This window comes from Crassostrea angulata, chromosome 6, assembly GCF_025612915.1.
Source record: "Crassostrea angulata isolate pt1a10 chromosome 6, ASM2561291v2, whole genome shotgun sequence".
Classification (NCBI taxonomy): Eukaryota; Metazoa; Mollusca; class Bivalvia; order Ostreida; family Ostreidae; genus Magallana; species Magallana angulata.
Genome location: NC_069116.1, coordinates 56,121,535 through 56,148,536, shown reverse-complemented (window position 1 = coordinate 56,148,536; position 27,002 = coordinate 56,121,535). Strand labels below are relative to the sequence as shown.

Sequence of the window (27,002 nt, the reverse complement as noted above, 5' to 3'; positions counted from 1 at the left end):
GGAATACCATATATGCAATATTTTGCCAAAAAATGACTAAGTTCAAAAGCTGGTATTTTTTTCATAAATTATCAGAAATCAAAATCCTAGCAATATGCACACCTCTAATATAAGTACAATTGACCTGCAAAAGAACAACTTATCTTGAAAACTGTAGGAGGAGGGTACCCTTTTGGCAGCCGCCCGCCCGCCATTTTCACCATTTTAATAACCGGATTTTTCCATTGGAAAACCCTGTTAAAAAGGATACATTTTAGTAGGAAAGGAGATTCATGATCATGAGGATTCATGAGGATTTACCTCAACAATTGTACAGGCATTTCTTCAATGAAATCTTAATGCATTTGCAAGGCTGAGACTCAGTGACAGATATTTCTTATGAAAAAAAATTTTGTGTGCATTGTTTGGATTTTAAGAAAGTTTACTAAAACATGTATGGTAATAAAGATGGGATGTTGACGGCCGGAGGGCAGTCATATACTGGGTACAACATACAGGTTGTTACTGATAAATGCTACCGGTACTAAAATTACTTTCAACCTCGGGGAGCAATCTCATCAGTAGTGAGGGTCACTGAGCTACATGTTATACATGCATAACTAAAGAATCAGTGAATCTGAGATAACTTTAATGATACAACATAGTAATAACATTAACAACCAGGTTCAAGTAAAACTTATTGTATAAAATGGCCTCAGTTCTAAAAAAAGCTCCAAAAAATTATGTCAAAACTTTATGTAAACAAAAAAAGAAATAGGGAATTATACAAAATGAATAAAAAGAAAGTAAGAAAAAAAGCTACAGATTTTGCATCCAATATTTTTTTTATTAGACATACATGGTATATCTTGCAGAGATATTCAACATATTGTTGGCACAAAATATAGTGTGAGGGAAGAGCACCTGCTACAAGTCAAAAACAAATTAGACTTTAATTTTCTGATTTCATTAAAATGACACACTACAGTTTTTGCAAATTAATATTCCTCTTTTATCAATAATAATTATTTTTATTGATCTTGTCTCTTACATATGTACACACATGGGCTGATCTTGTCGGCATATTAAAATGAACTTTGTAGCAAGTGTTCTTAAGAAAAATATGTTTGCATCCTGTAACAGGAAAAAAATTCACAAGTTTCAATACTCTTACAATCAAAGCTCTCAATCATGGATTGCATCAAAAAGGATAAAAAAAAACTACACATTTCACTAATGCTTTTCAATCTGAATTCTAAACCATTGTAACATATGAATATCTTTCCTACTTATTTCTCTTGCACAGACAGATGGCATGTTTAACTGTATAACTACTCTGCATGCATAAATGTTGTGGACAAAAGAGCTAGGCTCCCAGAATCACAGAACATTCAATATTGTATAACAATAAATATTGAGTTTCATGATCAATCACAAGCAGAAAGTGCTTCAAGGTTTTGTTTACACTTGAGACCAATCAGATTTAGCTCTTGACAGTTCTAAACTGCACTTATACTCAAACCACTCATAAAACATGTTCTAAAGATAATAGTTCTACCCAATTCAAGAATTCACCATTAATGCCACACGCAGGATCTTGTTTATAACCTCGAACTAAGAAACTGATATGCAAACCAATGTATTCTAAATAGTCCTTAGCAAACATCGGCCAGTACCCTGGTAATCCACTCACCGCCAGAAGTTGATACTTTGTTGGTGAGTTGTTAAAATTATACAATAAATCATAGAAAGAGGAGGTCATTATGTGTTTGTCTGTGCTTTCTCTAGTTATGCACTTCTGTTTTCCAAGTACATGTTTACAATGTTATTCAAGTTACAATTGAAATAAATAATTTGCAGCAAAATTAAAGCATTGAACGGATGTCTACATCCCATTCTACTGAACGCTTCATTCCTATAGCCCCTGTACGTAGTAGTTCATCAGATCTGTCCCTGGCCTGTGGTCTGTGTATAGGCGGATTAAATCCCCGGGTACTGTCCTCCACCGTAAGCATTAGACGACGGATAGGCGGGGCCCTGCCCAGGGTATCCACTGGGGTACCCCAGGGGGGACATTCCAGCTGGCAGAGAGCTTGGATGTCCAGCTGGAATGGTACTGTGAGCTCCAACAGGGAATCCTCGTGGGACACTGGTCACAGTTACACCCGGAAAGCCCCCTTGATGTGCCAGAGCCCCTGGCATGGTCATCACAGGGTTTCCTGGGGGGTAGCTGGTACCCTGATGTAACTGATGGGAGCTGAGGTATGAGGGGGTCATGGAGGGATACTGCGAGGCGTAGGCCAGTGTTGTTGAGGGCAGGGTCTGGAGGGAGGGGTGATGTACAGGCTGGGCCGACCGAAACTGTACCCCAGCGCCGGCCATACTACTGGGATAAGCCATTCCTGGAACAAGTCAAACAGTACATTACAATTTACAGAGTAATAATTGAGTCCATCAGACAATTTATTTATTCTCATGATGCACTGAACAATAAAGAGACAATGAAATATCAAAGAGGATAGTAAGCCTGAAATATCACATTGCATATAGCCAGGACAAGCATACTTTACTAACACAGATCACACAGCTTATGAAGTTTTAAACTTCATTCTCATTTTCTGTTTAGATGAAGAAGCTTATGATTTAAAATAGTAACTAACCTGATGGGTAGCCAGAAATGGAGCTGTATCCCTGCATGGCCTGGGCTGTAGTACCCATGGGAGCCCCTGCATACTGCTGACCCATTGCTCCAGCTGGACCAGGATAGCGGGGCTGGGTCAGGGACGACCCCTGTACCAGGCCAGGCTGAGAAGGGGGGTAGCCAGAGGACGGGTACCCTGGCTGTCCCTGAAGACTACCTTTGTCTACTGTGGGAGCTCCATAAAAGTTCATTCTCTGAAATCATTGAATGTAATTTGAAAAGCTTCTCTTTAGAACATAGCATTCATAAATCATATCTTCATACCTATTCTCAATATCTTAAAATCTCAAAACTAAAAATTGTTTTTATGTAAGGTGTTAAATTATGAACTATAAGAGGTGAAAATTTCTCCCTATCATATGATGTTAACCCTGTATAGTGTGAGGGAAATAACTTCTCCTTCAGGTCTCATTTTTCAACATTATTATTCTTGTTGAAATATGAACATCCATTTCTACCGTAGTCTTGAAGACCACATTAGGTTAGATGGGTTCATGTCCAGGGAACTAGAATCAAGCATAGCATAAATTGTTCCTCAGTCTTTTTCATATTTTCTAATATATTCATATACTTTCACATTGGTATCATGATATTCATGGATTTTTCATGAATTCATTGTCACTATGTACTGGTAACTGGATGCTACTGGGACGAAATTTCAAAATTAATTTACTTTCATAAAGAGTTTTTCAAGCATGATAATATTCATTATTTGTGGGAAAATTAATTCAAAAGGCAATGAGTATCTACAAAATCCATGAAATATGTCCCAGATTCGGTCTTTTCTTTATCAGCAAGGAATGGTTGTCATTTCCAATTAATCATGAGTATCAAGTGATTAAAATGATGATTTCCATTTTCCAGAAACAGCTGAGCAATTAATTAGACAGACATATCGTTTTAATAAAACATCCAAAGAATGACAACTATTCCTTTTCATCAAAATTAATCATACATTGTAGCAACATTTAATGCAAGCTTTATAGTAGAGAGGCTGTCAACATTGTTTAAGAATTGTCCTTCCTTCAGCAACATCAAGTAACCCCAATATTTACTGGTCTAGTGGTGCAGCGGTGAGCCTTGGAGATACAAGTGTCACAGGTTAGATTCACCTGCCAGTTTTATAAATACATTGTCAAAGAATATGATTTTAATGTTCGCAATTAATTCACATTGATGCCTGAAGGTTGGACAATCTTTAACTTGTTCAATACTTATGAGTAACTTTTCATGTAAGCATATATATTATTACAATCATTGAAAAACTTGAGCCAAATATCTAGTAAAGTATGTCCCAAATACAAATCTGGACAGTGTTTTTTGCTAATATTTTACTATATAATTATATCTTAAATTGTGAATGAATTGAAAAATAATTCAAAAATTCATCCCTTTGAAACTTCTCCAGATATTGATTTTGTTCATTCACGTAATGCTTGACTTATTATAGCAATCAACATAATTTCCAATTTTGTGAATATGAAAGTTTCATTTGTCATCTATCATGGCGAAGTTAGGGAACAGTTTCAAAGGAGTAATAATGGATGCTCTGAGAACTTAGAAATCTGGGACACACTAGAGGCTTTAAGTGATGTCATATGTAATGCAATGCATTACAAAATGAATGTTACTGAATGCATAACTGTTGAGATATGTTTATATTACAAGTAATGAAGACGAAGGCTTTTCTCATTGATAAATATGAGTTTCTTGTATTTTTTGTAATGTACAGCATTACTTTGCATCTTTTATAACCTTCGGCTTCGGTGCCATACATCTTGCATGTACTCACTCTTGACTAAGTTTTACTTTTCCAATAAACCTTTGGTAAAAGTGAGACCCAGATCTACAGCGAGTTCATGTCAGTATTATGGCATCGAAGCTAGGTCTATTAATTACACATATCATGCACAACACAACATTAAAAATATCTGTTATTATATTACATAATTCTTCTTAGGAACTAGACATATTGCACATATAATCACTGTGAAATCATAGGAATTAATGGTGGTCATATTGTGATTGTGGTTTTATAATTACTAAATGTCTGCGAATGTGACATTCCTTGATGAGAAACACCCATAGAAATTGGTCCACCAGTAACTTTCTGATTCCACAATACATAATACACATATAAAATAGTTGTGTACTTTTCAAGTACACAATTATTTTTCTTAATTGTACTACATGGTTATGGAAAATTTTTAAGCAGACTTAATTAAATAAGAGTAAATATTTCACTAATAAAGCACAGCTACAATGAAGTTCCAGGATCTCTTCATTTTGTTTAAAACAACACAGTACATCCTTATACATATTATCAATTGTATGTCTCTGCATTAATCAGAGAACAGAATCGATTGGTCTGCCGTTCAGAGTAACTGCGCTTGTTCCCAGATAGGAGGAGCTATGTTAAATACCTACCAAAATGCAAAATTCTGTTCCTCTTTAAATCTATTGAACTACAAAGACAGAGTACATAGTGCATAAGTTATAACACAGCACACAATGCAGCTTAGTGTGCTTTGTGCTACTTTAATTTCCAGTCACTCACACAATGAATATCATTGTGCTGTTACTGTCAAGTTCATTATTGCAGAGTACAGTGGAATCATTAAATTTCCTGGGAGCCAATTTTCTTGGATTGTTTTAATTTTACAAGTTCATGGGGAAGTAAGTTTGGCTATTCTCTTACACCTACAAAAAGAAATATGACTTTATAACCCTAATTTATTAATTTGTGGAGGATGTTAATTTGTAGATGAGAGGTAACCACAAATTTCACGAAAACTGAGCCACCACAAAATCTAATGATTCCAAAGTCATCATGATGTAACATTTTTTGTGTTACCTTAATACAAGTTATAATTACAATGTGCTTATCTATGCTGCTGTAAATTCAAAGACAGCAACAAAGAAAATGTAATGTACCTTACTATGTGCTGTACTACCATACTACTGATGGCAGCACAAAAATGATTGTGCTGCCATGGTATCCAAAGAATAATATAAGTGACCTATCCAAACTAATATGAACCTAATTACTTTTGACCTTAATTTATGTTATTTTGATTCAATCTTCACTTTCCAGTATTTAAACAAATATAATGTATTACATGCATGCCTTATGGACTAACATACACACAGACTACAACATTTACATGTAATATATGTACTAATGAAATACCCGTTACCAAAAAAATTAGAATTATACAATAAACTTAGAAAGCTTAATTCATAATGCTTGTGTCATAACTCATAATAATTTAATTCATGTTGTTGAAACCCCCAAACCCAATCAAAAAGAAAGTATGAATTGTAGGTATAATTTAAAAACTCCTTTTTACCCAACTTTAGAACAAACATAGCAATAATTAGCAATACTGAAGAAAAAACCTCCTAAACTTTTGGACAAAACAGCAATAAATAGCAATAAGCAGTCTCAGCTGTGAATTTGTAGAAATGCAGAGTTGCCATCCCTACAATATATATATTTTTTAACTTTATGACTATCAATGAACAAATTGACATCTTCTGACATATGGGTGTTTTCCCACTCAGCAGTATGGTTATACCAACTCCCCATACAGCACAGGCCCGCGATCAATACTCAGTCAGCTACAGATAATACTTAATCAGGAGTTCATGCATTGATTTTGCAAGTTCCAGCCACTGACTAGACGACAGCAGGCTCTGACTGGTCTGCAGACATCCTGCCTCCCCCTAATGTATCTATCAGAGTCCCCCTGCACTCAACACTGAGCTGCACTCCCCTGGTCTACATTTTCAACTCTGAGTACTCTATCTGCCCCTAGATGTACTAAGTCTGACTTGAGTGCACCAAGAAATATCTAGTTGACCTAGATTATGAGAAAGTTTTGCACCAGAAGTTAAACTCTGTGTAATTATATACAGACTAGATTACACAGTTGTTGTTATTGATTAATAGATAAAAAGCATGAAACCAGACTGTTATGTTGAAAGAGAAGTTACAGTAAAAGCTCTATTGATCTTAATCTTCAATTAATTATCTATGCATTTGTTGCCTGCTTCTGTGTAATTTGTAACAATGGGTTATTTGTTTATCTATCTATCAATATTATTCCCCTTCCTCATTCTTTCTCTATTTGCTTCCAGCATAATTTAAGCATAGAAAGTTGTTAACAGAAATGAAGTTTATATGTTGACTTCTTGACTGGACCAGTAAATCGATTGAATCTGTGTGTTTTAGATTTATGTACAGTAGTTGTATATATAGTCCACTTATTTCATAATATGAGCAAACCATCTATGCTGTAAGAAATCTAAGCTGCAGTTCTCAAGTATTACTATGCTGATTAAAAAAACCTGGCTTTGCCCATTACTAGTAGTTGATTTACATCCATCAAAGATAACTAAGGAATTACTTGTGCTGATGCAAATCCACAACCAAAGGGTTTGCAGTTAAGAAGGATGGTATATAAAGAGGGATGGGGGGGGTGTTGTTATGGAATGGTCAAGCATACTGAGGGCTACTTACACTTGCTTAGATGCAATAAATAGGGAGGGATGAGATTAGAGGGGTCAGGTATGATTGGAGTTAAGGTTGGGCCAGGTTTGATTTGAGTAAGGGGGGGGGGGGGGGGGGGGGGCAGGTGTGATTTTGATTGTAGTAGGGTCGGGCAAGACGAGATTGGAGTTAGAATTGGACCAGGTGTGGTTGGGGTTAGGGTTGGACCACGTGTGATTAGAGTATGGGTTGGGCCAGGAGTGATTGGAGTAAGGGTTGGGCCTAGTGTGATTGGAGTAAGGGTTGGGCCAGGTGATATTGGAGTAAGGGTTGGGCCAGGTGTGATTGGAGTAAGGGTGGAACCAAGTGTCATTGGAGTAAGGGTGGGGGCCAGGTGTGATTCGAGTAAAGGTGGGGCCAGGTGTGACTGGAGTAAGGGTTGGGCCAGGTGTGATTGGAGTTAAGGTTGGGCCAGGTGTGATTGGAGTAAGGGTTGGGCCAGGTGTGATTGAAGTAAGGGTTGGGCCAGGTGTGATTGGAGTAAGGGTTGGGCCAGGTGTGACTGGAGTAATGGTGGGGGCCAGGTGTGACTGGAGTAAGGGTGGGGCCAGGTGTGATTGGGGAAGGGTGGGGACCAGGTGTGACTGGAGTAAGGGTGGGGCCAGGTGTGATTCGAGTAAGGGTGGGGCCAGGTGTGACTGGAGTAAGGGTTGGGCCAGGTGTGATTGGAGTTAAGGTTGGGCCAGGTGTGATTGGAGTAAGGGTTGGGCCAGGTGTGATTGAAGTAAGGGTTGGGCCAGGTGTGATTGGAGTAAGGGTTGGGCCAGGTGTGACTGGAGTAATGGTGGGGGCCAGGTGTGACTGGAGTAAGGGTGGGGCCAGGTGTGATTGGGGAAGGGTGGGGACCAGGTGTGACTGGAGTAAGGGTGGGGCCAGGTGTGATTGGAGTAAGGGTGGGGCCAGGTGTGACTGGAGTAAGGGTGGGGCCTAGTGTGATTGGAGTAAGGGTGGGGCCAGGTGTGATTGGAGTAATGGTGGGGGCCAGGTGTGATTAGAGTAAGGGTTGGGCCAGGTGTGATTGAAGTAAGGGTTGGGCCAGGTGTGACTGGAGTAAGGGTGGGGCTAGGTGTGATTCGAGTAAGGGTGGGGCCAGGTGTGACTGGAGTAAGGGTTGGGCCAGGTGTGATTGGAGTTAAGGTTGGGCCAGGTGTGATTGGAGTAAGGGTTGGGCCAGGTGTGATTGAAGTAAGGGTTGGGCCAGGTGTGATTGGAGTAAGGGTTGGGCCAGGTGTGACTGGAGTAAGGGTGGGGGCCAGGTGTGATTGGAGTAAGGGTGGGGCCAGGTGTGATTGGAGTAAAGTGGGGACCAGGTGTGACTGGAGTAAGGGTGGGGCCAGGTGTGATTGGAGTAAGGGTGGGGCCAGGTGTGATTGGAGTAAGGGTGGGGGCCAGGTGTGATTGGAGTAGGGTGGGGGCCAGGTGTGATTGGAGTAAGGGTGGGGGCCAGGTGTGACTGGAGTAAGGGTGGGGCCAGGTGTGATTGGAGTAAGGGTGGGGCCAGGTGTGACTGTAGTAAGGGTGGGGGCCAGGTGTGATTGGAGTAGGGTGGGGGCCAGGTGTGATTGGAGTAAGGGTGGGGGCCAGGTGTGATTGGAGTAAGGGTTGGGCCAGGTGTGATTGGAGTAAGGGTTGGGCCAGGTGTGATTGGAGTAAGGGTTGGGCCAGGTGCGATTGGAGTTAGGGTGGGGCCAGGTAACCTGAGAGTCACCACCACTTTTATGTACATGAATATGCAATATTTCACCTAAAAATGACAATATTCTAACCCAAGGATAAAAATTTGCAGTTTTTATGACAAATTCACCTTGGTGTATGTAAACCAGAAAAGGAATAACTTAGAAAACATATATATTTTATTTGAGCTTTTATCCAGTGATAAATATTTCTGAAAGTAACATTATCTTAGAATTAAAGAACAATTAAGAGCTCAAAACTTTAGAATTATATTTGTGAGTGTTTTAAATCAAAAGACAATTTAGGCGTTATTCACTTTAAATTCTTTCTCATTACTGTACATTGTATATGGCCCATACTTACTATATGTTTAATGATAATAGGCACATAGCTGATGATTTTTTAATAAAAATCATACAAATTGTTTATACTGTAAGAATTATCTTATTTTCTATATCAAAAGCTACATGTAGCACAATTTTTGTGCGCTGTAAATTTCAAATTTTATGAATGAGAGGAACTGTAGCTCTAGGGCATGTTGACCCAAACTTTACCTACAGTTACATATCAGTAGCTACAAAGAAAACCACAAGACAGAAGTCCTTACAAGAGCCCAGACTCACAACAAAAGAAAGATAACTCTTACTAAAATCTCATGAATGAATAATTGGCATCACAGGGGCCAAGCCCAGTTTTATGGTTACATTGAAATTACAATGTTAAAACGGCTTGGCCCTTGTGTCTGGCATGTTAGGTACATATTGTGGCAAAGAAAACTAATTATCACGATATTTTTTTGTATTTAAATATATTTGTATATAAAACATAGTCTTCAACACTAAAATATTTATCTTCAGAGCAAGATGAAATACCTAGAGCTGTCACTGCATGGCTTCTTTAGACAGTACCGGTAAATGTAGTACTGTATACACATTTTAACCATTTTTTCATTCTGCAGGTGCAAGTTTTAATTCTAAGATAACATCTCTTAGTCATATCTATGTATTATTAAACACCATATTCATACTTTTTGCAAGAAATCCATTTACCATAAACCCATTTCAGTGATCGAGACTCACAAATCACCAAAATAAATTTCTTATACTGGAAATCAAATAGCTTCCATCAGTGGTCAAGAAAATATTTGTGATTTGCAAAAATATGTTTAACAATTAAAACATAGAATCAAACTCTGGAGAAATGAAGTTCTTGCAAATGATAAAGTTATACAGAATCAATCTTATTTCCAACACAGCATTACATTATTAATCTAATGTTTTTATTTCTGTCAATTTAATGTCCAACATATCAAAAGCAATTTAATGTCTTACAAAGCCATATTAGTTTAACATCTTATTTTTAAATAGTTTAATGAACAGTTTAACAAACTGTTGATCTCCAGAACGGTTTCATTTACTCGATAGATAACTCCACCTTTATAATGTAACAATTTATTTCAACCTAATAGCAAACTTAATAATAGAACCATTTTAATAAGAGCTTGGACTTTGGGTAGTTGTGTCAAACAGCAATGTGATGTAGGCCTGTCTATATCATTGCTGGCCACTCAGCCATGGCTCTTTGAAATCAACATGATTTGTCTGGCTTTTGAGCTAAGACTACGCAATCGGTTCATATTTTGCTTGAAACCGCATCATTTTTAATTTGTTTTGACGGAATAATTAGATAGCTACCTCCTACTGAAAGTCCAAGGTCTTGTTAAAATGGTTCTAGATATATCTATGTAAAGTAAAACAGAGTTACAGCAAAACACCAGTACATATCATCATAGTAATCACTTATCAATTACATTTAATTGATGGTACATGTATATTGAGATTGCAGCAATGAAACTGACATTGCTGTAACCATTAACTCTTTATAGGAGTGTTCGATATAATCTTGTTTTTCTGTAGACCTAATGGCTAACTAATATACTTACGGGACACTATCATACGTATTACATAGCCATATCAATTTAAAAGCAGATTCATTTAAAATATCCAATGTCCATAAAATAACTATGCCATAATGTCTACTTTTCTCTATAAATGGTGCCTAATATCTTATTTGCAATCCTCTTTTATATAACCTATTCATATCACCATATTCTCACATCTTTCATAGAATCAAAGTCATAACAACTTAACGCTTACTGTGGAATCATTATCAAATTTGGGGGCTAATTTTTGTGGATAGATACTTTTTCACAGAATTTCATGGATTTATTTTTATGATTAATGAACTGATTTTGCATTTAATTTGATGATTGTTGTAGATGCAAGATTTTTGATGAGTGGGAATCAAAAAAATTGAGCCACTCAGAGTTCTAATGATGCCACAGTAAATGCAATCTGTAAATTCAATTCAACATTTATATCGTCAATTAATATCATACAAATCTAACAAGATATATCAACAAAAACTACACAAATCTAAGTAACTAACATCTTCTCATTGAAGATGGTCATGCCCACCTTTTAATATTTTTCTGCGTTTGGCCGTATTTCAATGAATTTTAAGTAAACGGTATGAAATAAGTCGCAAATTGATAGATATTACAAAAGGGATTTTTACTGGAACAAGCTGTTGTAATTAGTTTCATCATTCATTAAGTTTGAGGATGAATATATGGACCATCAACTGACCGCCCTGCATTCTTAACACAGAATAAATACCAACTGTTCATCTAAATATCTGAAAGTGAAAGTTGATTCTGGTTTAAAGACCTTCCAGGAACAGCCAGCTCTGGTGACATCTCAAAATTTCTTTAGTGTTATAGCTCTCATGGGTTGATACACAGATAAATTATTACTAATCCCAAAGAAAAATTATTTATAGGTCTGAACTGGTTTTTGTTTGGCTCCTTCAACTTTAGCTAAGGTTATCCTTCGACCAAATGTCAATGATTCTGTATTTTTTAGAGTATTCATACACAATATACAGCAGGGTTATTTTTACATATGGAATATTCTGTAAAATAACCATTATAAAATATTTCCTAATATGAATCCTTTAAATTATCAAAATGCAAGACGCTTGATAACCTAAAAATTTGTTATTGCTTGTGACAACCTTTTATTAGTATTTAATTGTAAACAGCATTGTTATACTTGCATGAGTATCTATACTATCAATATCCCTGAATATTTAATTATAATAAAAAAAAAGACTCTGGTACACTACAGCCAGTTAAATCTTATGATACATACAATTAAATGAGACAGCTACCATATTGACACTGTCAGATGTCTGCATGAAATTAACATACATGTATATTACATGAAATTTACTTACATGTATATTACAAACTTTTGTTGTCTGTTACATTACCAATAGGAAAAGCTGAAATTTTAAAAAGAAAATTTATCATATAAAATTATAAAATATAAAGTACAAATTACAAGAAATACCCTAATACACATACAATAACATAGTAATATAAAGTATCAAACAGGCTTAATATTTTGTGGATGACGTCAACAAACATTTGCACATGAATCAAATAGCACTCACAAATATTTGAATATTGATTTATGATATTTGTTTTATCACTACAAAAAGACCTATACTCTGTCTCGATGTTCTTGCATCACATTTTGCTGAATCAACCAATGTTCATAATACAGCATATACCTCAGGGACTAAACTATATTCGTTACCTACATGTAAAATGAAAAATTTCCTCAGGAAACGCATCTCTATCTCATTAAGTTTTAAGACACTGCTTAAAAAAACATGTGTAAAAGGAGTCTGCATTGCAAATAAAGGTACTCTAAACACATATGAGATGTTCGTGGAACTTCTAAATGGATATATGATTTTATTTTTTATTTTTTAGATTTTCACACTATATAAAAATATATATTAATATTTCCACTTCTGAGTAATGAGAGGTAACATATCAATGCAATCAAATTATCTTGGATTTTTTCCCCTATATCCATTTCATCTTTCTTCAGTGACTGATAAGAGTAGTAGAGATGTAAATTAGGCCTTTTTTAGAAAATCAACAATAGGAAAGAAACTTTTTTCGTTTAAATTGGACTAGAGCTCTATTATATTTCATTACTTTATATATATTGGGGGTTTTTTTCTTCAAACTACTGCATTCATCGTGAAATCTACAAAAGTTGCACTCTGCCCCATAAACCTATGTATAGTTTAGATCTTTTCACTGCCATTAATTTTTTTACTGCGTATTTACAAATGTAAATGGTTGTGCGAAAATCCAAAAATGACCGCTACAATACTCTTAGGTGGGTTTGAAACTTTAAGTAATCTTAATCACTGTGTCTAAATATATCACTTAATAGAAATAGCTTAACCAATTAGAGTGTTTTGGCCGTTTGCTGTTTCTATTTGGAAGAAAGAAAACGGCCGCCAGATTTGGTGCACTAAATCGGCTTCACTCTGATTACTTTGGATCGCCGTGATCGTCGGTTTCGGATCGTTAGTATAACGAGTCTTTGCACCAAAAAAGTGATTTCACTTCGGAAAACCCTAGAAAACAATACACACCTATATGATCTATGTTTTCACTGTCGCGTTCTGCCTCAAAAACAAAGACGACACTTTCTCCAACAGTTCCACACGGAAGGATTCAAGGATTTTGATTGGTTAAAAAGATAACTATCTCGCCGCGCGCAGAGAGAGAGAGAGAGAGAGAGAGAGAGAGAGAATCATAATTATATTACTTTTAGCACTGTATATTATTAATGCTTTCGTCACTTTTAATACTTTTATTAGTTCATTTTTTATTGTAAATTAACAATTGAATGATTTACATTAATTCAAATCATTTATTAACCTACATAAATTATATCTTTATTTCCTCTCAAACGAGATTGCATGAATATTACATTTCATATAAATTGCGTATTTTGTACCTTAAAATGGTCGTACTACCTACTGTTAATCAGGGAGTTTACATATGTACATATTTAAGGTAAAATTTCTCGGCCATTTGCAATTAACACAATAGTTCGAAACTAGCCTACTTTTTCCCCTAAAATCATTTTTTTTTTTTATTTCTTAAGAATATTTTGTTCTATTAAACAATCTATCTTTGTATATATCATGAAAAATATCTTCCGAAAGTTTTACTTTTACCATGCTGTAATAGAATAAAATCGCTTATTCTGTTCAAGTTCTTTATTTCAATTAAATATTAAATTTATTGGCAATGAGCTACTATATAAACAAAATAACTCATATTACAAATAGACACACACAGAAACACTAAAAAATTAATAATACACAATTTGCATTTACTTCAAAATATGACATCAACGAACCTCCAATATATGGCGGCGGTGCCACACACAGTCAATTAGTAGACTAGCGCACTCACTTGCAACAGGTATGACTGTATATAATAAAAAAACCACCATATATATTTATGCTTAAATCTAAAAATACTACAGACTTATTAGAAGTTATCTCAAATCGCTATACATTTCTCTAAACAGTCTGCATATAAAACAATTTTATTATTCTCACATAAATGATATTTAAATTACTGTGTATGGAATATAATACAAATGAATAGTTATTCCAAACATGAAAATAACTCTCTTACCGTAAATAATGTAAGGTACTAGTATCACTCACACGTTTCACCCGTTTCACACCTGAACACTCTCAAGGGCGTCAGCGAAGTGAGACTCCGTATAAACTTGTTAGACTAGTTTAAATCTCAAATATTATAATAAGTAAATAAATAATTTCACAAATTAGTCTCACTTTGCTGATTATCATAATAGAATCGAAAACAACTAGATAAATGTTCAAAAGATATTTTTAATAAGTTTAAAGAAACATAATCTCTAAATAAAAAAGAATTTGCGCTGAACAGAAACTCTATAAATAGAATAAACACAGGTAAAATATACGGTACGCGATTCGCGCAAATACCACGTATAATTTTAACCATTACATATCTCCCCCGCGCAATTATGTTGATGTCCTCATCAACAAACATATAAAACTGGATACCCATTCAAAAAAAATCTATGTACAATCATCTGAGTTTGACCTGTTTTTCATATGCATGTATTCAGAAAACGTTTGACTTAAGCTTGCGCTTAGACTTGCACCTAATGCTGCTACAGCATTTCCGAAATCCTGAAACTCAGAACTAGAAGAATCTGCATTTACTGACATGTTTCTGGATAACACTGATTTAGGCAAATTGAAAGGGTTGGGATGCTTACCCGCCGTTGACCTATTAGAGCGTCTACGAGGTATTTCTTGCCCATGTCCAGCAGAAACATTATTGTCAGTGGGACTCTGACCCGAGGTAAATTGCAATGGAGAATCTAAAATACCAGACTGCTTGTTCTCTGCAATATTATCTTCCGGAGGCATCGACTCTTGTTTATTATCGTTTTCATCTAAACTTACCTGAGATTCTGGATCAGGGTTATCTCCTTCATTCTCTATTTCTGTAACTTCGAATGTCTTTATCTCCTCGTCTGAGTCAGGCTCGTCACAAAGGTCAATATCATTTTGGGCTTTTTCCTTAGTATCTAAGATCTCGTTCCTGTGTAGAACTTTTACATCATCATACCCATCCGCCGACTTAACCTTGTAAACATTTTCTTGCAATTTCTCAGTTATGATATAAGGATCTGGTTTCCACACATCTTGTATTTTGTTCCTACCTTGTACATGATTTCTCAAGAGAACCTTTGTTCCGACATCAATAGAGCAAGGAGTAGATTTCCTCTCATGGAACTCGCGTCGTTTTTCTGCACTTTTTTCTGTGTTTTTCTCAGCAGCAGCCCATGCGTATCGAAGGCGTTCTCTGTGTGTATGTAACCATTCATCTACTTCGAAGGACTCGCTGTCATTGTTGATCCCTAGTAAGAAATCTACGGGTAATTTCGGTTCTCTTCCATAAAGGAGATAATAAGGGGAAAAACCTGTAGAAGAATGAGGAGTAACATTATACACATAAACAAGTTCTGGTAAATACATTGTCCACTTTCTCTTTTGATCTGCGTCGAGAGTTCTCAACCTGTCGTGCAGTGTCCTGTTAAATCTTTCGCATTGCGAATTTCCCTCAGGATGATATGGCGTGCTACGTGACTTCTTAATACCATATATTTTACATAGCTCCTTCACGACCTCACCTTCAAAATTCCTACCTTGATCACTGTGCAATCGACTAGGGATACCAATCTTATGAAACCATTCATTGACCAAGTGTTTAGCAACTGTTGAAGCTTTCTGATTTTTTGTAGGAATAGCCATTGTGTATTTTGTAAACACGTCTGTAAGAACCAAAACGTTTTCAAACCCATCTGAAGTTTTCTCTAACAGAGTAAAATCCATTGCCAAAATCTCTAAAGGTCTCTTTGCTAATAAATTACCAAGTGATGGTCTGATGGTAGGGATCGGTGTCTTAGCGATCATGCATCTTTCACATCTTTCAATCCATCTTACAACATCCGCTATCATTCCTGGCCAGTAGCATCTTTTCTTTATAAGTGCCATTGTTCTCTCACGACCTTGGTGTCCGGAACTATCATGCAAAGACTCCATTATCTGTGGTCTAAGACATTCTGGTATAGCTAATTGCAAATACTCACCGTCCAAGCCTTTACTGGTCATGTACAACACACCATTTTTCCGTTGTAACAAATGAAACTTTCGAAGAAATTTCCTCACCTCTCTCCTTTCTCTTGAAATTTGTCTGGAAGTTGGTTTGTGACCAGTTTCCAACCATTGGAAAACTCTGTTGATATCTGGATCCTCCGTTTGAAGTTTTCTGAGTTCCTGATTTGTATATCCTGGTAAAATGGGGGTTAATTCCTTTCTTTCAATGATTTCAAGATCTTTGTCCGTTTCAAGTCTCTGATAATCTGTAATAATTTCTCTTAAAGAAGTAGATTGTGAGAAATCTGCTAAAATCTCTTCTGAATTACTTTCGCGGTACATTCTGCTAAGACTATCTGCATTTTTGTTCGCTTTTCCCGATCTATATCTGATATCAAAATTAAACTGTGCCAGCTCAGATGCCCATCTTAACTCACTAGCAGCTAATTTTGATGTCTTAAGGTAGCTAAGAGGGTTGTTGTCTGTGTATACAATAAAACTGCTACCCAGTAAATAGTCTCGAAACTTTTCGGTTATCGCCCATTTGAGTGCAAGTAACTCTAATTTCATTGAGCTATAATTCGACATGTTTCTCTCACCTGGTCTGAGACTTCTAGATGCATAAGAGATGACTACTTTTCCGGACTCCTGTTGCTGACTCAGAACTGCGCCCAATCCATCATAACTCGCATCAGTTTCAACAATAAATGGAGAGCTGAAGTTTGGAAAGCCTAAAACTGGAGTGCTCGTTAAACATGATTTAAGCTTTTCAAATGCATTGTCACAATCTGCATTCCATTTTTGTTTGAACGGAATTTCTTTTGTTACCATTTTCGTACCTGTGACCTTCTTCTCCTGTTTAGTTAGAACAGAATGAAGCGGAGCAGCAATCTGACTAAACCCCTTAATAAATTTCCGATAGTACCCGGCTAACCCTAAAAATGAACGAAGATCTTTTTCTGTCTGAGGTGTTTTCCAGTCTTTAATAACAGCAATTTTATCAGGGTTAACTTTGACACCATCTTCACTGACAACATGACCTAAATAATTCACCTCCTTGTGAAAAAAATGACACTTTGACGGTTTGATTTTTAGATTGTGAGCTCTTAACCTGTCAAACACAAATACAAGCCGTTCTAAATGTTCATCGAAAGACTGAGAAAAAATGAGAATATCATCGAGGTACAAAAGAAGAATTTCAAAATTCTTGTCACCCAAACAAGCTTCCATTAACCTTTGGAACGTACTTGGACTATTGCAAAGACCAAAAGGCATGCGAACAAACTCATACAAACCCAAAGGACCAACTCTAAAAGCTGTTTTGTGACAGTCATGCTCATCCATCTGTACCTGATAGAAACCCTGTGCCAGATCTAAAGTAGAAAAGAACTTTGCTCCATGAAGTGCATCCAATGCTTCTTCAATCCTTGGAATAGGAAACGCATCTTTTATCGTCTTAAGATTGAGTCGTCGATAGTCAACGCAAAGTCGTAAACTTCCGTCTTTCTTGCGCACTAGGACAACGGCAGCACCATAGGGACTTGTGCTTGGTCGGATTATGCCTTGCTTCAAGAGAGTCTGGATGTGCGACTTCACTTCCTCGATCTGATTAGGAGGGATGCGTCTATGTGGTAATTTGATAGGGACTTCATCTGATGTAAGAATCTTATGTTTGACAGTATCAGTAAACCCTAAATCGTCACTGTTCTTAGAAAAAACATCTTGATGAGTATTTAGAATTGAAATTAATCTTTCTTTCTCCTCAACTGATAAATTTTCTCCAACATCTACTTCTACACCATGAATCTGAATCGCATTCTTTGTACTGACAACTGCTTTGACATCATGATCTTTCCCTTTTTGAATACTTTCTATAGACACATTGATCTCTTGATTCCTTACCTCTATTTCTGCATGACAGTTCGGCTGGCTAGCAAACTCAACCTCTACATCATGAAGTATACCAAGCCTGGATTTCGGATTCAACCAAACATCTTCGTCTCCTATGTTAACGACTCTGACTGGGATCTTGCCGTTCTCTACATCTGCGTAGGTATCAATCAATAAGGTGTTTTTAGGAAGAGTGCCATAATTACCGTGTACTGCTTGTACCAAACCACTAAAGTTTCTAGAATTCTGACGTGTAGTACCTATAACAACTTTCATTGAATTGGCTGGTATTTTTATAGGATCTTGACCTGCAACTTTGACAAAACTCAACTTTTTGGAACCTGAAATTGACGTACTCATTTCAAATATCGACAACGTATTCAACAACTGATCGTTATGTTCAGTGACCGAATATAAATTTTGCTCAACCTGTTCCTTTAAAATACGGAAGAAATTACTTCCGAGTACTCCGGGAACTTGCAACTTTTTCTGCTTACCGATTTGGTCTGTGGTATCATTGACAACCAGTACACCAACATTTGGCACAGAACCATGCGCAGTGTCTATCACTACCTCAATATAACCAATGTATGGTATAGGCAAGTGATTGGCGCCAGACACTTTCATCCATTTTGTTACGTCAATCAATTTGGGTTCAGATTTTAACAGATCTCGAAAGTAGGACTCGGTTATTGTAGATACCTGTGAACCAGTGTCAATTAGACACGAAATTGGCTTACCTTCAATATGTACCGTTACGACAGGACATTGTCCTATAGCTCTATCTATGATTCTCTGATCAATTGAGTCTTTCGTCTCTGCTCTCTCGTCCGCTGGGCGACTCTCTACAACAGACGCTTCTCGTTTAAAGGAAGATTAGAGAACGATGCCCCCTGTGACTTACCTTTGCGCGAAAAACTACTGGTGTCTAACTGAGTACTACAGTCTTGCTCTTTATGCCCCTTCCCACCACAACGAAAACATGTTAAATGGGACTGTCTAACATTTGGAAATTGTCTACCTTGCAAATACTTATTTTCATACTGTGGTTTACTTGTTTTCATGGCTTCAGACAATTTTTTCAATTCTTTCTGATTTTCATCAATTTGCGTTTGCTGAAGTTTCAATATTTTTAAAATTTCTGACAATTGATCTTCACTCTGATCTTTAACAACCTTTGATTTAACACTTTCCTGTGAAGTGATTTCATGTGCAGAAAATGATTTGCTAAGTGGTTCATTTTTATAGTCTTCAGACCATTGTAACACTTTTTGTCTAAACTCACCAAATGACATAGCCTTCTTTTCGAATGAGAACCGTCGTATCTCTCTTCGGAGAGATGAATCTCTAATGCCCTCAACAAACCGTTCTTTCAACATTTCATCAAAATCGGTAACCGCGTTTTCATCTTTTGCCACGATCTTATCAAGAAGTTTCATTAAGGCTAACGAATAATTTTGCAGCGACTCGCCGTGTTTTTGATCTCGTTGATAGAATTGTTGTTGCAGCGCACCGAGAGTTTCTGTACTTGCAAAAACACTCTTAATGATTTCTAAGATTTTCTCTGCTGTATCTCTCTCTAGTCTTGGTCTCAACCTTATTTCATCTTTAGCTTGACCACCTAAGTTATCCATTAAAAAATCTATCCTAGCATCATTGTCATTGATAACTTTCAAATGCTGCCTAGCATCATCAAGCCATTCTGCTACATCAGGGTCACTCTCTTTCACAGGTCTCCCACACAACCTTGCAATCTTCTTCTCTCTCGCAACAAACACAGTTTTATTTGGATTTGAATCACTCTTTTGTTTCATTTCTTCATCTTTCAAACTTAATTCATGCTCTGCTTTCTTTAACCTTCGATGTAGTAATAATACCTCACTTTCTAACTGGTCAGACTTTTCTCTTTCACGGTCAAATAATTCTTTGATTTCGTTTTTAGTAGGCATTTTCAAATACAAATCAATGCACAAAAAAAACAATGTTATAAGTGAGTTTACAGTTAATAATAGGTGCAATTGTTGTTTATCACCTCAATGGGCGTTGATTGTTGATTGGAACACGCGCACTGTAATGAGGATGGAATGTCCAAGGTCCTTGACAATGTATCGTTGCGTTGAGAACGGTGTTTGTACGTAGTTCTTGATATCAGTTGACCGTTAGTCTATGATGATCATCGAAGTATTGTCAACACAATAACAGGGTCTTCAGCCAAAATTGCCACAGCCACATCAGATCACAACGTTGAGCGTCTTCACAGTGTATGGACCCTAACCGTAACTCATTGCCAATTAAAATGTTTGAAATCCTGTCCACGACGCCATTTTGTAATAGAATAAAATCGCTTATTCTGTTCAAGTTCTTTATTTCAATTAAATATTAAATTTATTGGCAATGAGCTACTATATAAACAAAATAACTCATATTACAAATAGACACACACAGAAACACTAAAAAATTAATAATACACAATTTGCATTTACTTCAAAATATGACATCAACGAACCTCCAATATATGGCGGCGGTGCCACACACAGTCAATTAGTAGACTAGCGCACTCACTTGCAACAGGTATGACTGTATATAATAAAAAAACCACCATATATATTTATGCTTAAATCTAAAAATACTACAGACTTATTAGAAGTTATCTCAAATCGCTATACATTTCTCTAAACAGTCTGCATATAAAACAATTTTATTATTCTCACATAAATGATATTTAAATTACTGTGTATGGAATATAATACAAATGAATAGTTATTCCAAACATGAAAATAACTCTCTTACCGTAAATAATGTAAGGTACTAGTATCACTCACACGTTTCACCCGTTTCACACCTGAACACTCTCAAGGGCGTCAGCGAAGTGAGACTCCGTATAAACTTGTTAGACTAGTTTAAATCTCAAATATTATAATAAGTAAATAAATAATTTCACAAATTAGTCTCACTTTGCTGATTATCATAATAGAATCGAAAACAACTAGATAAATGTTCAAAAGATATTTTTAATAAGTTTAAAGAAACATAATCTCTAAATAAAAAAGAATTTGCGCTGAACAGAAACTCTATAAATAGAATAAACACAGGTAAAATATACGGTACGCGATTCGCGCAAATACCACGTATAATTTTAACCATTACAATGCATACATTGTTTTTAATGTAGCCATTTCGACGAATACTTTTTGCATTACTTAGTATGTATATAGCTTTCAGAATTGCATATAACGCCATGTACTTTATGATCTCTTAAGAAATTGTAACTTGAAATTTTCTAATTTTACTAGAAAAGTAAACTGCGGCATCAGACAATGACTGATCTACAATCATTATATTATTGATAATTAAGCCTTGGACCTCAATTAAGATCATTTTGTATAGAGATCAAACGTGTACAACTTGTTATGCCGTTAAATTCCAGTTTCTTTGGATGCCTCGATTGAAAACTGATGAAAAGAGAAATGTCGGTGTCTTGCTTGGTTTGTCTCCTTTAAAATAAAACGTACATCTACTCTGATCAGAATAATTTAAAAGGTAGATATTCATTAAGTCCAAAACCAAGGGCAAAATACGTATACGTACAACCAGGTGCAAAGGGGTCGGAAACCGGGGGGGGGGGGAGGGTCTAGCTAGCCCCCTCCCCCCCCCCCCCCCCCGCTTCATTTTTTGGCACAAAGTTAACTTTATACATAACCATAACCATGCAAAGACCTTTTTTATTGTTTGTCAAGATTTTTTATATATAAGTCTCACCCAACCCCCAATTTCAATTTGCTTCTGACGCTATTGAGGTGCCAAAGTAAGCCATCTTTTCTTTTCACTACATGTACATATATAAATGTATTTCACTGAAAATCAAATGTTAAAATAAACAGCATCACATCAGTCTAGACCGATTTTTAACAATCTTAATTGATCAACACGGAATTTCCTATGCTTCTTCAGCATACACCAACCCACCATTTTTGTGATATTATGTGTTTACAATCCAAAGTAAGAATTTTCGCCTTGCAAACTGCAAAGGATACAGTTATATAGTATTGCAGCGCAAAAATTTTATTTAAATGTTGTGTTTGGTATACTATTTTTTTTTTAATGAAATCAAATGCAATCTGCATTCATCAATTCAAATATCTTCAAAATCTGACAAAATCTTTGAAATATAACGTATTTTCCAATAAATATATATAAGCCTAAACAAGTTTAAATGTACAACATTGTTCTTATTAATAAAATTCAGTTATATACGAATCAGATTCGGTACAAATTGTTTAAATCGTGAAATATCTAAAATCAGAAGAAAGACGGGACGATTCTTTTCCCCGGTAGTATCATGCCATGAATCGTTCGTCGAAGTTTTGATTGCCACATTAATCAAATACTCCAGAAAAGACAGTTTTCAGGGTGTAAAGGTACGGTTTTTTAATGGGTTACAATGAGTCCCTTTGAAAGAAAAAGTATTTTTTATCGATTCTTTTGATATTTTTTCAACAGAGGAAATTCGAAGTAAGCAAGAAATATTAATAAGTTTTAAAAGGCTATATCATTTGAATTCAGTTTAACTACCAATATTTCTAATATAATAGGTTGATAAGTTTTAGATAGCCCCAGAGTCTCTTTTTCTTTTATTCTAATATTCTGAATAAGATAAAGTTTGACCTGTATGATAGGGGTAACATTATGTTCAAGTATGCTACAAGTCCCAGGTCTGGATTGCTTTCATAGATATGGTAATAGTTATACAGACATGATATGCTCTGTCAAACCAGAGATATAAGTAAATTGATGTCTCTGGTCAAACATGATGCATAAGATCTCATTTTCACAAATCATAATACAGAGTACCAGTCCTACCAATATCTCAAACTGGGATCTTTTTTGTCATCATAAGACAGCATGACAATACAAATTAATAACTACAACAGATCTGGCATAATCTTTTGATTTAGCTGTACAGCTTGAATTAGGCAGAGCTTTACTAAGCTATTAATTAAATTATTTACATCTTATCATTCTTATGTACTTTTCCACAAAAATGTTTTAATGAGAAATAGAGAAAAATTCACTTTGTACCAAATATACTATGTACTCAAATTTGTTTTATAAGCTTTTCAATAAAGCAATGCAGCTCAAAGAAAGTTTTAACATTGCAGTTTTTTAGTGCTAATGTAGTAGTTGGGGCTATATGGACCGTGGATATCGGCCTGGGTAGCTCAGTGGTAGAGCTCCTGACTAGAGTTGCAGGGGTCCCAGGTTCGATTCCCGGTCCGGCCATATGTTTTCCTTGTATTTATATACTCATTCCTCCTTTCCTACTACACTTAAAAGCAAAATGTGTTTCCATTGTTTTGGTAAATGTTCACTACCTTCAGCCTTATTTGCATTATGGCATAAATAGGTATGATTACTTCACTTTGAGCTGAATTATTATAAGTATTAATCAATAATCTTGTTTCCCAGATTTGACCTTTTCTGTATTTCTTCCAAGAATGCATGTAACTTTTTGGTCATGATTCAATTGCTTTAGATAGTCCCAAAATTTTTAAAACTTCAAGTGCAAAGTCTCTTTTATAAGCGGCTTTTCCATTTACATGTACATGTATTATAATACATTTCAACAGTTCAAAATTGAAACTATCACCAATTATGTTTGACTTTTTATTGCCGCTGAAAAAATCACACATCTCAGAAAAAGTATGATAAAATAGCTAAACCAAGCTACTAGTACATGTATTCCGACTATCTTAAGAAAGCTATATAGCCTAAGTTCAAGCCATATGGCTAAACCTAGAGATTGTGTCAGACCTGTTTATTTTTATTTTGAGAATTGGCTTAGCTTACTGAAAATGTCCAGCTCATAATACTAGTGAATAACCATAGAGAAAAGTAGAGGTGTTATTAAATTGATACTCATTTGGGCAATTTTAGTAAAATATTTTTACACAGCTTATGATAAACCAAAATCTCAATATACCAGTAAGAACTGTTCAAACCATAGTTCTGACATGTCATGCTGAGAAATGCAAATAAGAAACATGATTAATAGGAAATTGATTTATGTATTTTAGATTTACAAGCTTGGAGACAATGAATTTCTTCTCATCCACTATGCTGAGAGCAGTCAGAGGCTTTGTATCTCCAATACTACAGACATACTCCAGGAGCTTCTCTACCATTCACCAGAAAACATCCTTCCTCAGTTCACTGTCTGTTCCTTGCAGCCCTACTCGCAAACTACTTATGCCTTCCACCATCAGCTTCGAGCAAACCCGAGCTTATCAGCCAAGAGGGGTGCCCAAACTACGATGTAAACACTGTTATTTTGTCACAAGGCATGGCCAATTATTCGTGGAGTGTACCAGTAAAAAGAGACATAGACAATTTCAAATTGTTGGGAAAAGTCGCCGTTTCAAAGATGATTTAACAGAAGGAAAGTTTCACACCTTTGTTTATAAGGATCATAAACATAAAAGATTTTATAGATTTGGAGAAAATGTGTGGACTAAATCAGATCTTGTTGGTGATAGAATGGGGAAAGACTTATAGACATTTTCAAAGTTTTTTTTTTACTTTGTACAGAGAATAAAAGAAGTAAAATTTATTGTTGTTGAGTTATTCAAATTCAGTGTCATACAAATTTTTAAGTCAGTCTGATAACCAATATGACAACCTGGTCAGACAACACATTTCTTGTACTCTGGTATAAAATTCCCCTGTGACAGTCTACTGTGTAATTGTCTTCTGTGACAATCTAGTCATTCAAGTCCTCTGTGGTAGTTTAGTCAGTCTTGTTCCTTCTGGAAATCAGTTGAATTATGCCTCCTGTGACAGTTTAGTCAGATAAGTTATCTGTGATGATAGTCTAAGTCTAATTAGTAACCACTGACAGATTAGTCATGCAAGTCCTCTTTGAATGTCTAGTCACTGATGTTCTCTGTGAAAATTTAGATAGTAATGTTACAATTATAGTTAGTTATTATTGTCTAATATGCCAGTCTAGACTTTATTTGATCAGTTAGTCAAAATTGTCCACTGTAAAGGTATGTGAAGTATTGTCCTTAGGGACAGCTAGTCAATAAAGTCAACAGTGACAATGATTTAACAGTGAAACTTTAGTTAGTAATGTCATATCTGGCAGTCTAGTCAGCCAAGTCCTGTGTGGCAGATTTGTCAGTTTATCCCCTGTGGGAGTCTTAAAATTGACTGTAAAATCCTTTGTGAAAGCAAGTAATGGTGTCTGTGATAGTGTTGGCAGAACTTTCTCTGTCAACATCTAGTTCTTCCAAAGGCTATGACAGTCTAGTCAATTTTCCACTGTAACAGTCTAGTCAGAAATGACCTCTGTTACATTACGTCAGAAATGACCTCTGTTACATTACGTCAGAAATGTCCTCTGTAACAGTCTAGTCAGAAAGGACCTCTGTTACACTTAGTCAGAAATTTACTCTGTTAAAGTCTAGACTGTAATGCCCTCTGTTACATTTAGTCAGAAATGTCCTCTGTGACATTCTAGACTGTAATGCCCTCTGTTATATTTAGTCAGAAATGTCCTCTATGACAGTCTAGACTGTAATGCCCACTGTTACATTTAGTTAGAAATGTCCTCTGTGACAGTCTAGACTGTAATGTCTTCACTGACATTAAGTCAGAAATTTCCTCTGTGACAGTCTAGACTGTAATGCCCTCTGTTTTATTTAGTCAGAAATTTCCTCTGTGACAATCTAGACTGTAATGCCCTCTGTTATATTTAGTCAGAAATTTCCTCTGTGACAGTCTAGTCTGTAATGCCCTCTGTTAGATTTAGTTAGAAATGTTCTCTGTGACAGTCTAGACTGTAATGTCCTCTGTTACATTTAGTCAGAAATGTCCTATGTGACAGTATAGTCAGAAATGTCCTCATTGATATTTAGTTAGAAATGTCCTCTGTGACAATCTAGACTGTAATGCCCTCTTGTTACATTTAGTCAGAAATGTTCTCTGTGACAGTATAGTCAGAAATGTTATCGTTGACATTTTGTCAGAAATGTTCTTTGTGAAAGAATAGTCAGAAATGTCCTTTGTGACATTTAGTCCTAAATGTCTTCGGTGACATTTAGTCAGAAATGTACTTTGTGACAATTAGTCCTAAATGTTCTGTGTGACATTTAGTCCTAAATGTCATCTGTGACCTTTAGTTTTTAATGTTCTCTGTGACATCCACTTTGATGGTTGGTAATTCCCACTATCTAAATTAAGTCATATATGTCCTATACGATATTCTTGTCAGTTGTGTCTTCTGTGACATTTTGGTCGGAGGGATTTTTAAAAACATGCCTCATCGGCAATGTCCTCTGTAACATTTAAACAGAAGTGTCTTGTGGGACAGTTTAATATGAATAAGAATATTTTTTACGTGACTGTCAAGTCAGCAGTACAGTAGCGTACTGATTGTTAAGAAATGTTGAAATTGTAACCAATGATAATTTATGTAATCTTTGATTAGGGATGCTCATATAAGTAATATCTTTAACGACAGTTTAGGTAAAAGTATACTTGTTTAAAATTTATTCAATGACAATTAAATCAAGGTTTCCTTTGTCATGGTATTGTCATTAACAT

The 27,002-nt window shown here is 35.8% G+C and overlaps 3 protein-coding genes and 1 long non-coding RNA gene across 6 annotated transcripts; 1 reads left to right on the top strand and 3 right to left on the bottom strand.

Moving 5' to 3' along the window:
• Positions 1–611: 611 nt before the first annotated feature.
• LOC128186614 (calcium-binding protein P-like) lies at positions 612–13,543 on the bottom strand. Of its 2 annotated transcripts, XM_052856439.1 has the most exons (5): positions 13,428–13,543; positions 12,204–12,251; positions 5,108–5,145; positions 2,640–2,874; positions 612–2,381 (listed from the first exon to the last, which is right to left on the bottom strand). In XM_052856439.1, exons 4-5 carry the CDS (start codon positions 2,869–2,871, stop codon positions 1,960–1,962), a joined length of 654 nt encoding a protein of 217 aa, XP_052712399.1. In that variant the 5' UTR covers positions 2,872–2,874; positions 5,108–5,145; positions 12,204–12,251; positions 13,428–13,543; the 3' UTR covers positions 612–1,959. The 2 variants fall into 2 exon arrangements, with proteins under 2 accessions (XP_052712399.1, XP_052712400.1); XM_052856440.1 differs by lacking the exon at positions 5,108–5,145.
• LOC128187615 (histone-lysine N-methyltransferase 2D-like) lies at positions 5,347–9,249 on the bottom strand. Its single transcript, XM_052858026.1, has 4 exons — positions 9,223–9,249; positions 7,997–8,929; positions 7,374–7,870; positions 5,347–5,380 (listed from the first exon to the last, which is right to left on the bottom strand). Exons 1-4 carry the CDS (start codon positions 9,247–9,249, stop codon positions 5,347–5,349), a joined length of 1,491 nt encoding a protein of 496 aa, XP_052713986.1.
• A 5,612-nt stretch (positions 13,544–19,155) lies between the features above and the next one.
• Positions 19,156–21,539, bottom strand: LOC128189229 (uncharacterized). Of its 2 annotated transcripts, XM_052860758.1 has the most exons (3): positions 21,189–21,539; positions 20,905–20,975; positions 19,156–20,800 (listed from the first exon to the last, which is right to left on the bottom strand). In XM_052860758.1, the coding sequence occupies exon 3, from the start codon at positions 20,345–20,347 to the stop codon at positions 19,244–19,246; it is 1,104 nt and encodes a 367-aa protein (XP_052716718.1). In that variant the 5' UTR covers positions 20,348–20,800; positions 20,905–20,975; positions 21,189–21,539; the 3' UTR covers positions 19,156–19,243. The 2 variants fall into 2 exon arrangements, with proteins under 2 accessions (XP_052716718.1, XP_052716717.1); XM_052860757.1 differs by having other exon boundaries at positions 20,905–21,539.
• A 1,152-nt stretch (positions 21,540–22,691) lies between these two features.
• Positions 22,692–25,005, top strand: LOC128189210 (uncharacterized). Its single transcript, XR_008244214.1, has 2 exons — positions 22,692–22,816; positions 24,473–25,005. It is a non-coding gene; the product is annotated as an uncharacterized LOC128189210 (long non-coding RNA).
• The last annotated feature ends 1,997 nt before the right edge of the window (positions 25,006–27,002 follow it).

Coding starts and splice junctions, on each gene's coding strand:
- LOC128189229 (XM_052860757.1), bottom strand. CDS start 20,347: ATGCCTACTAAAAACGAAATCAAAGAATTATTTGACCGTGAAAGAGAA.
- LOC128186614 (XM_052856439.1), bottom strand. CDS start 2,871: ATGAACTTTTATGGAGCTCCCACAGTAGACAAAGGTAGTCTTCAGGGA. Junction 2,382..2,639: donor CATTTCTGGCTACCCATCAG/GTTAGTTACTAT, acceptor GACTTGTTCCAG/GAATGGCTTATCCCAGTAGT.
- LOC128187615 (XM_052858026.1), bottom strand. CDS start 9,249: ATGTACAGTAATGAGAAAGAATTTAAA. Junction 7,871..7,996: donor CATTACTCCAGTCACACCTG/GCCCAACCCTTA, acceptor CCCTTACTCCAG/TCACACCTGGCCCCACCCTT. Junction 5,381..7,373: donor CCTAACCCCAACCACACCTG/GTCCAATTCTAA, acceptor TTCTTTTTGTAG/GTGTAAGAGAATAGCCAAAC.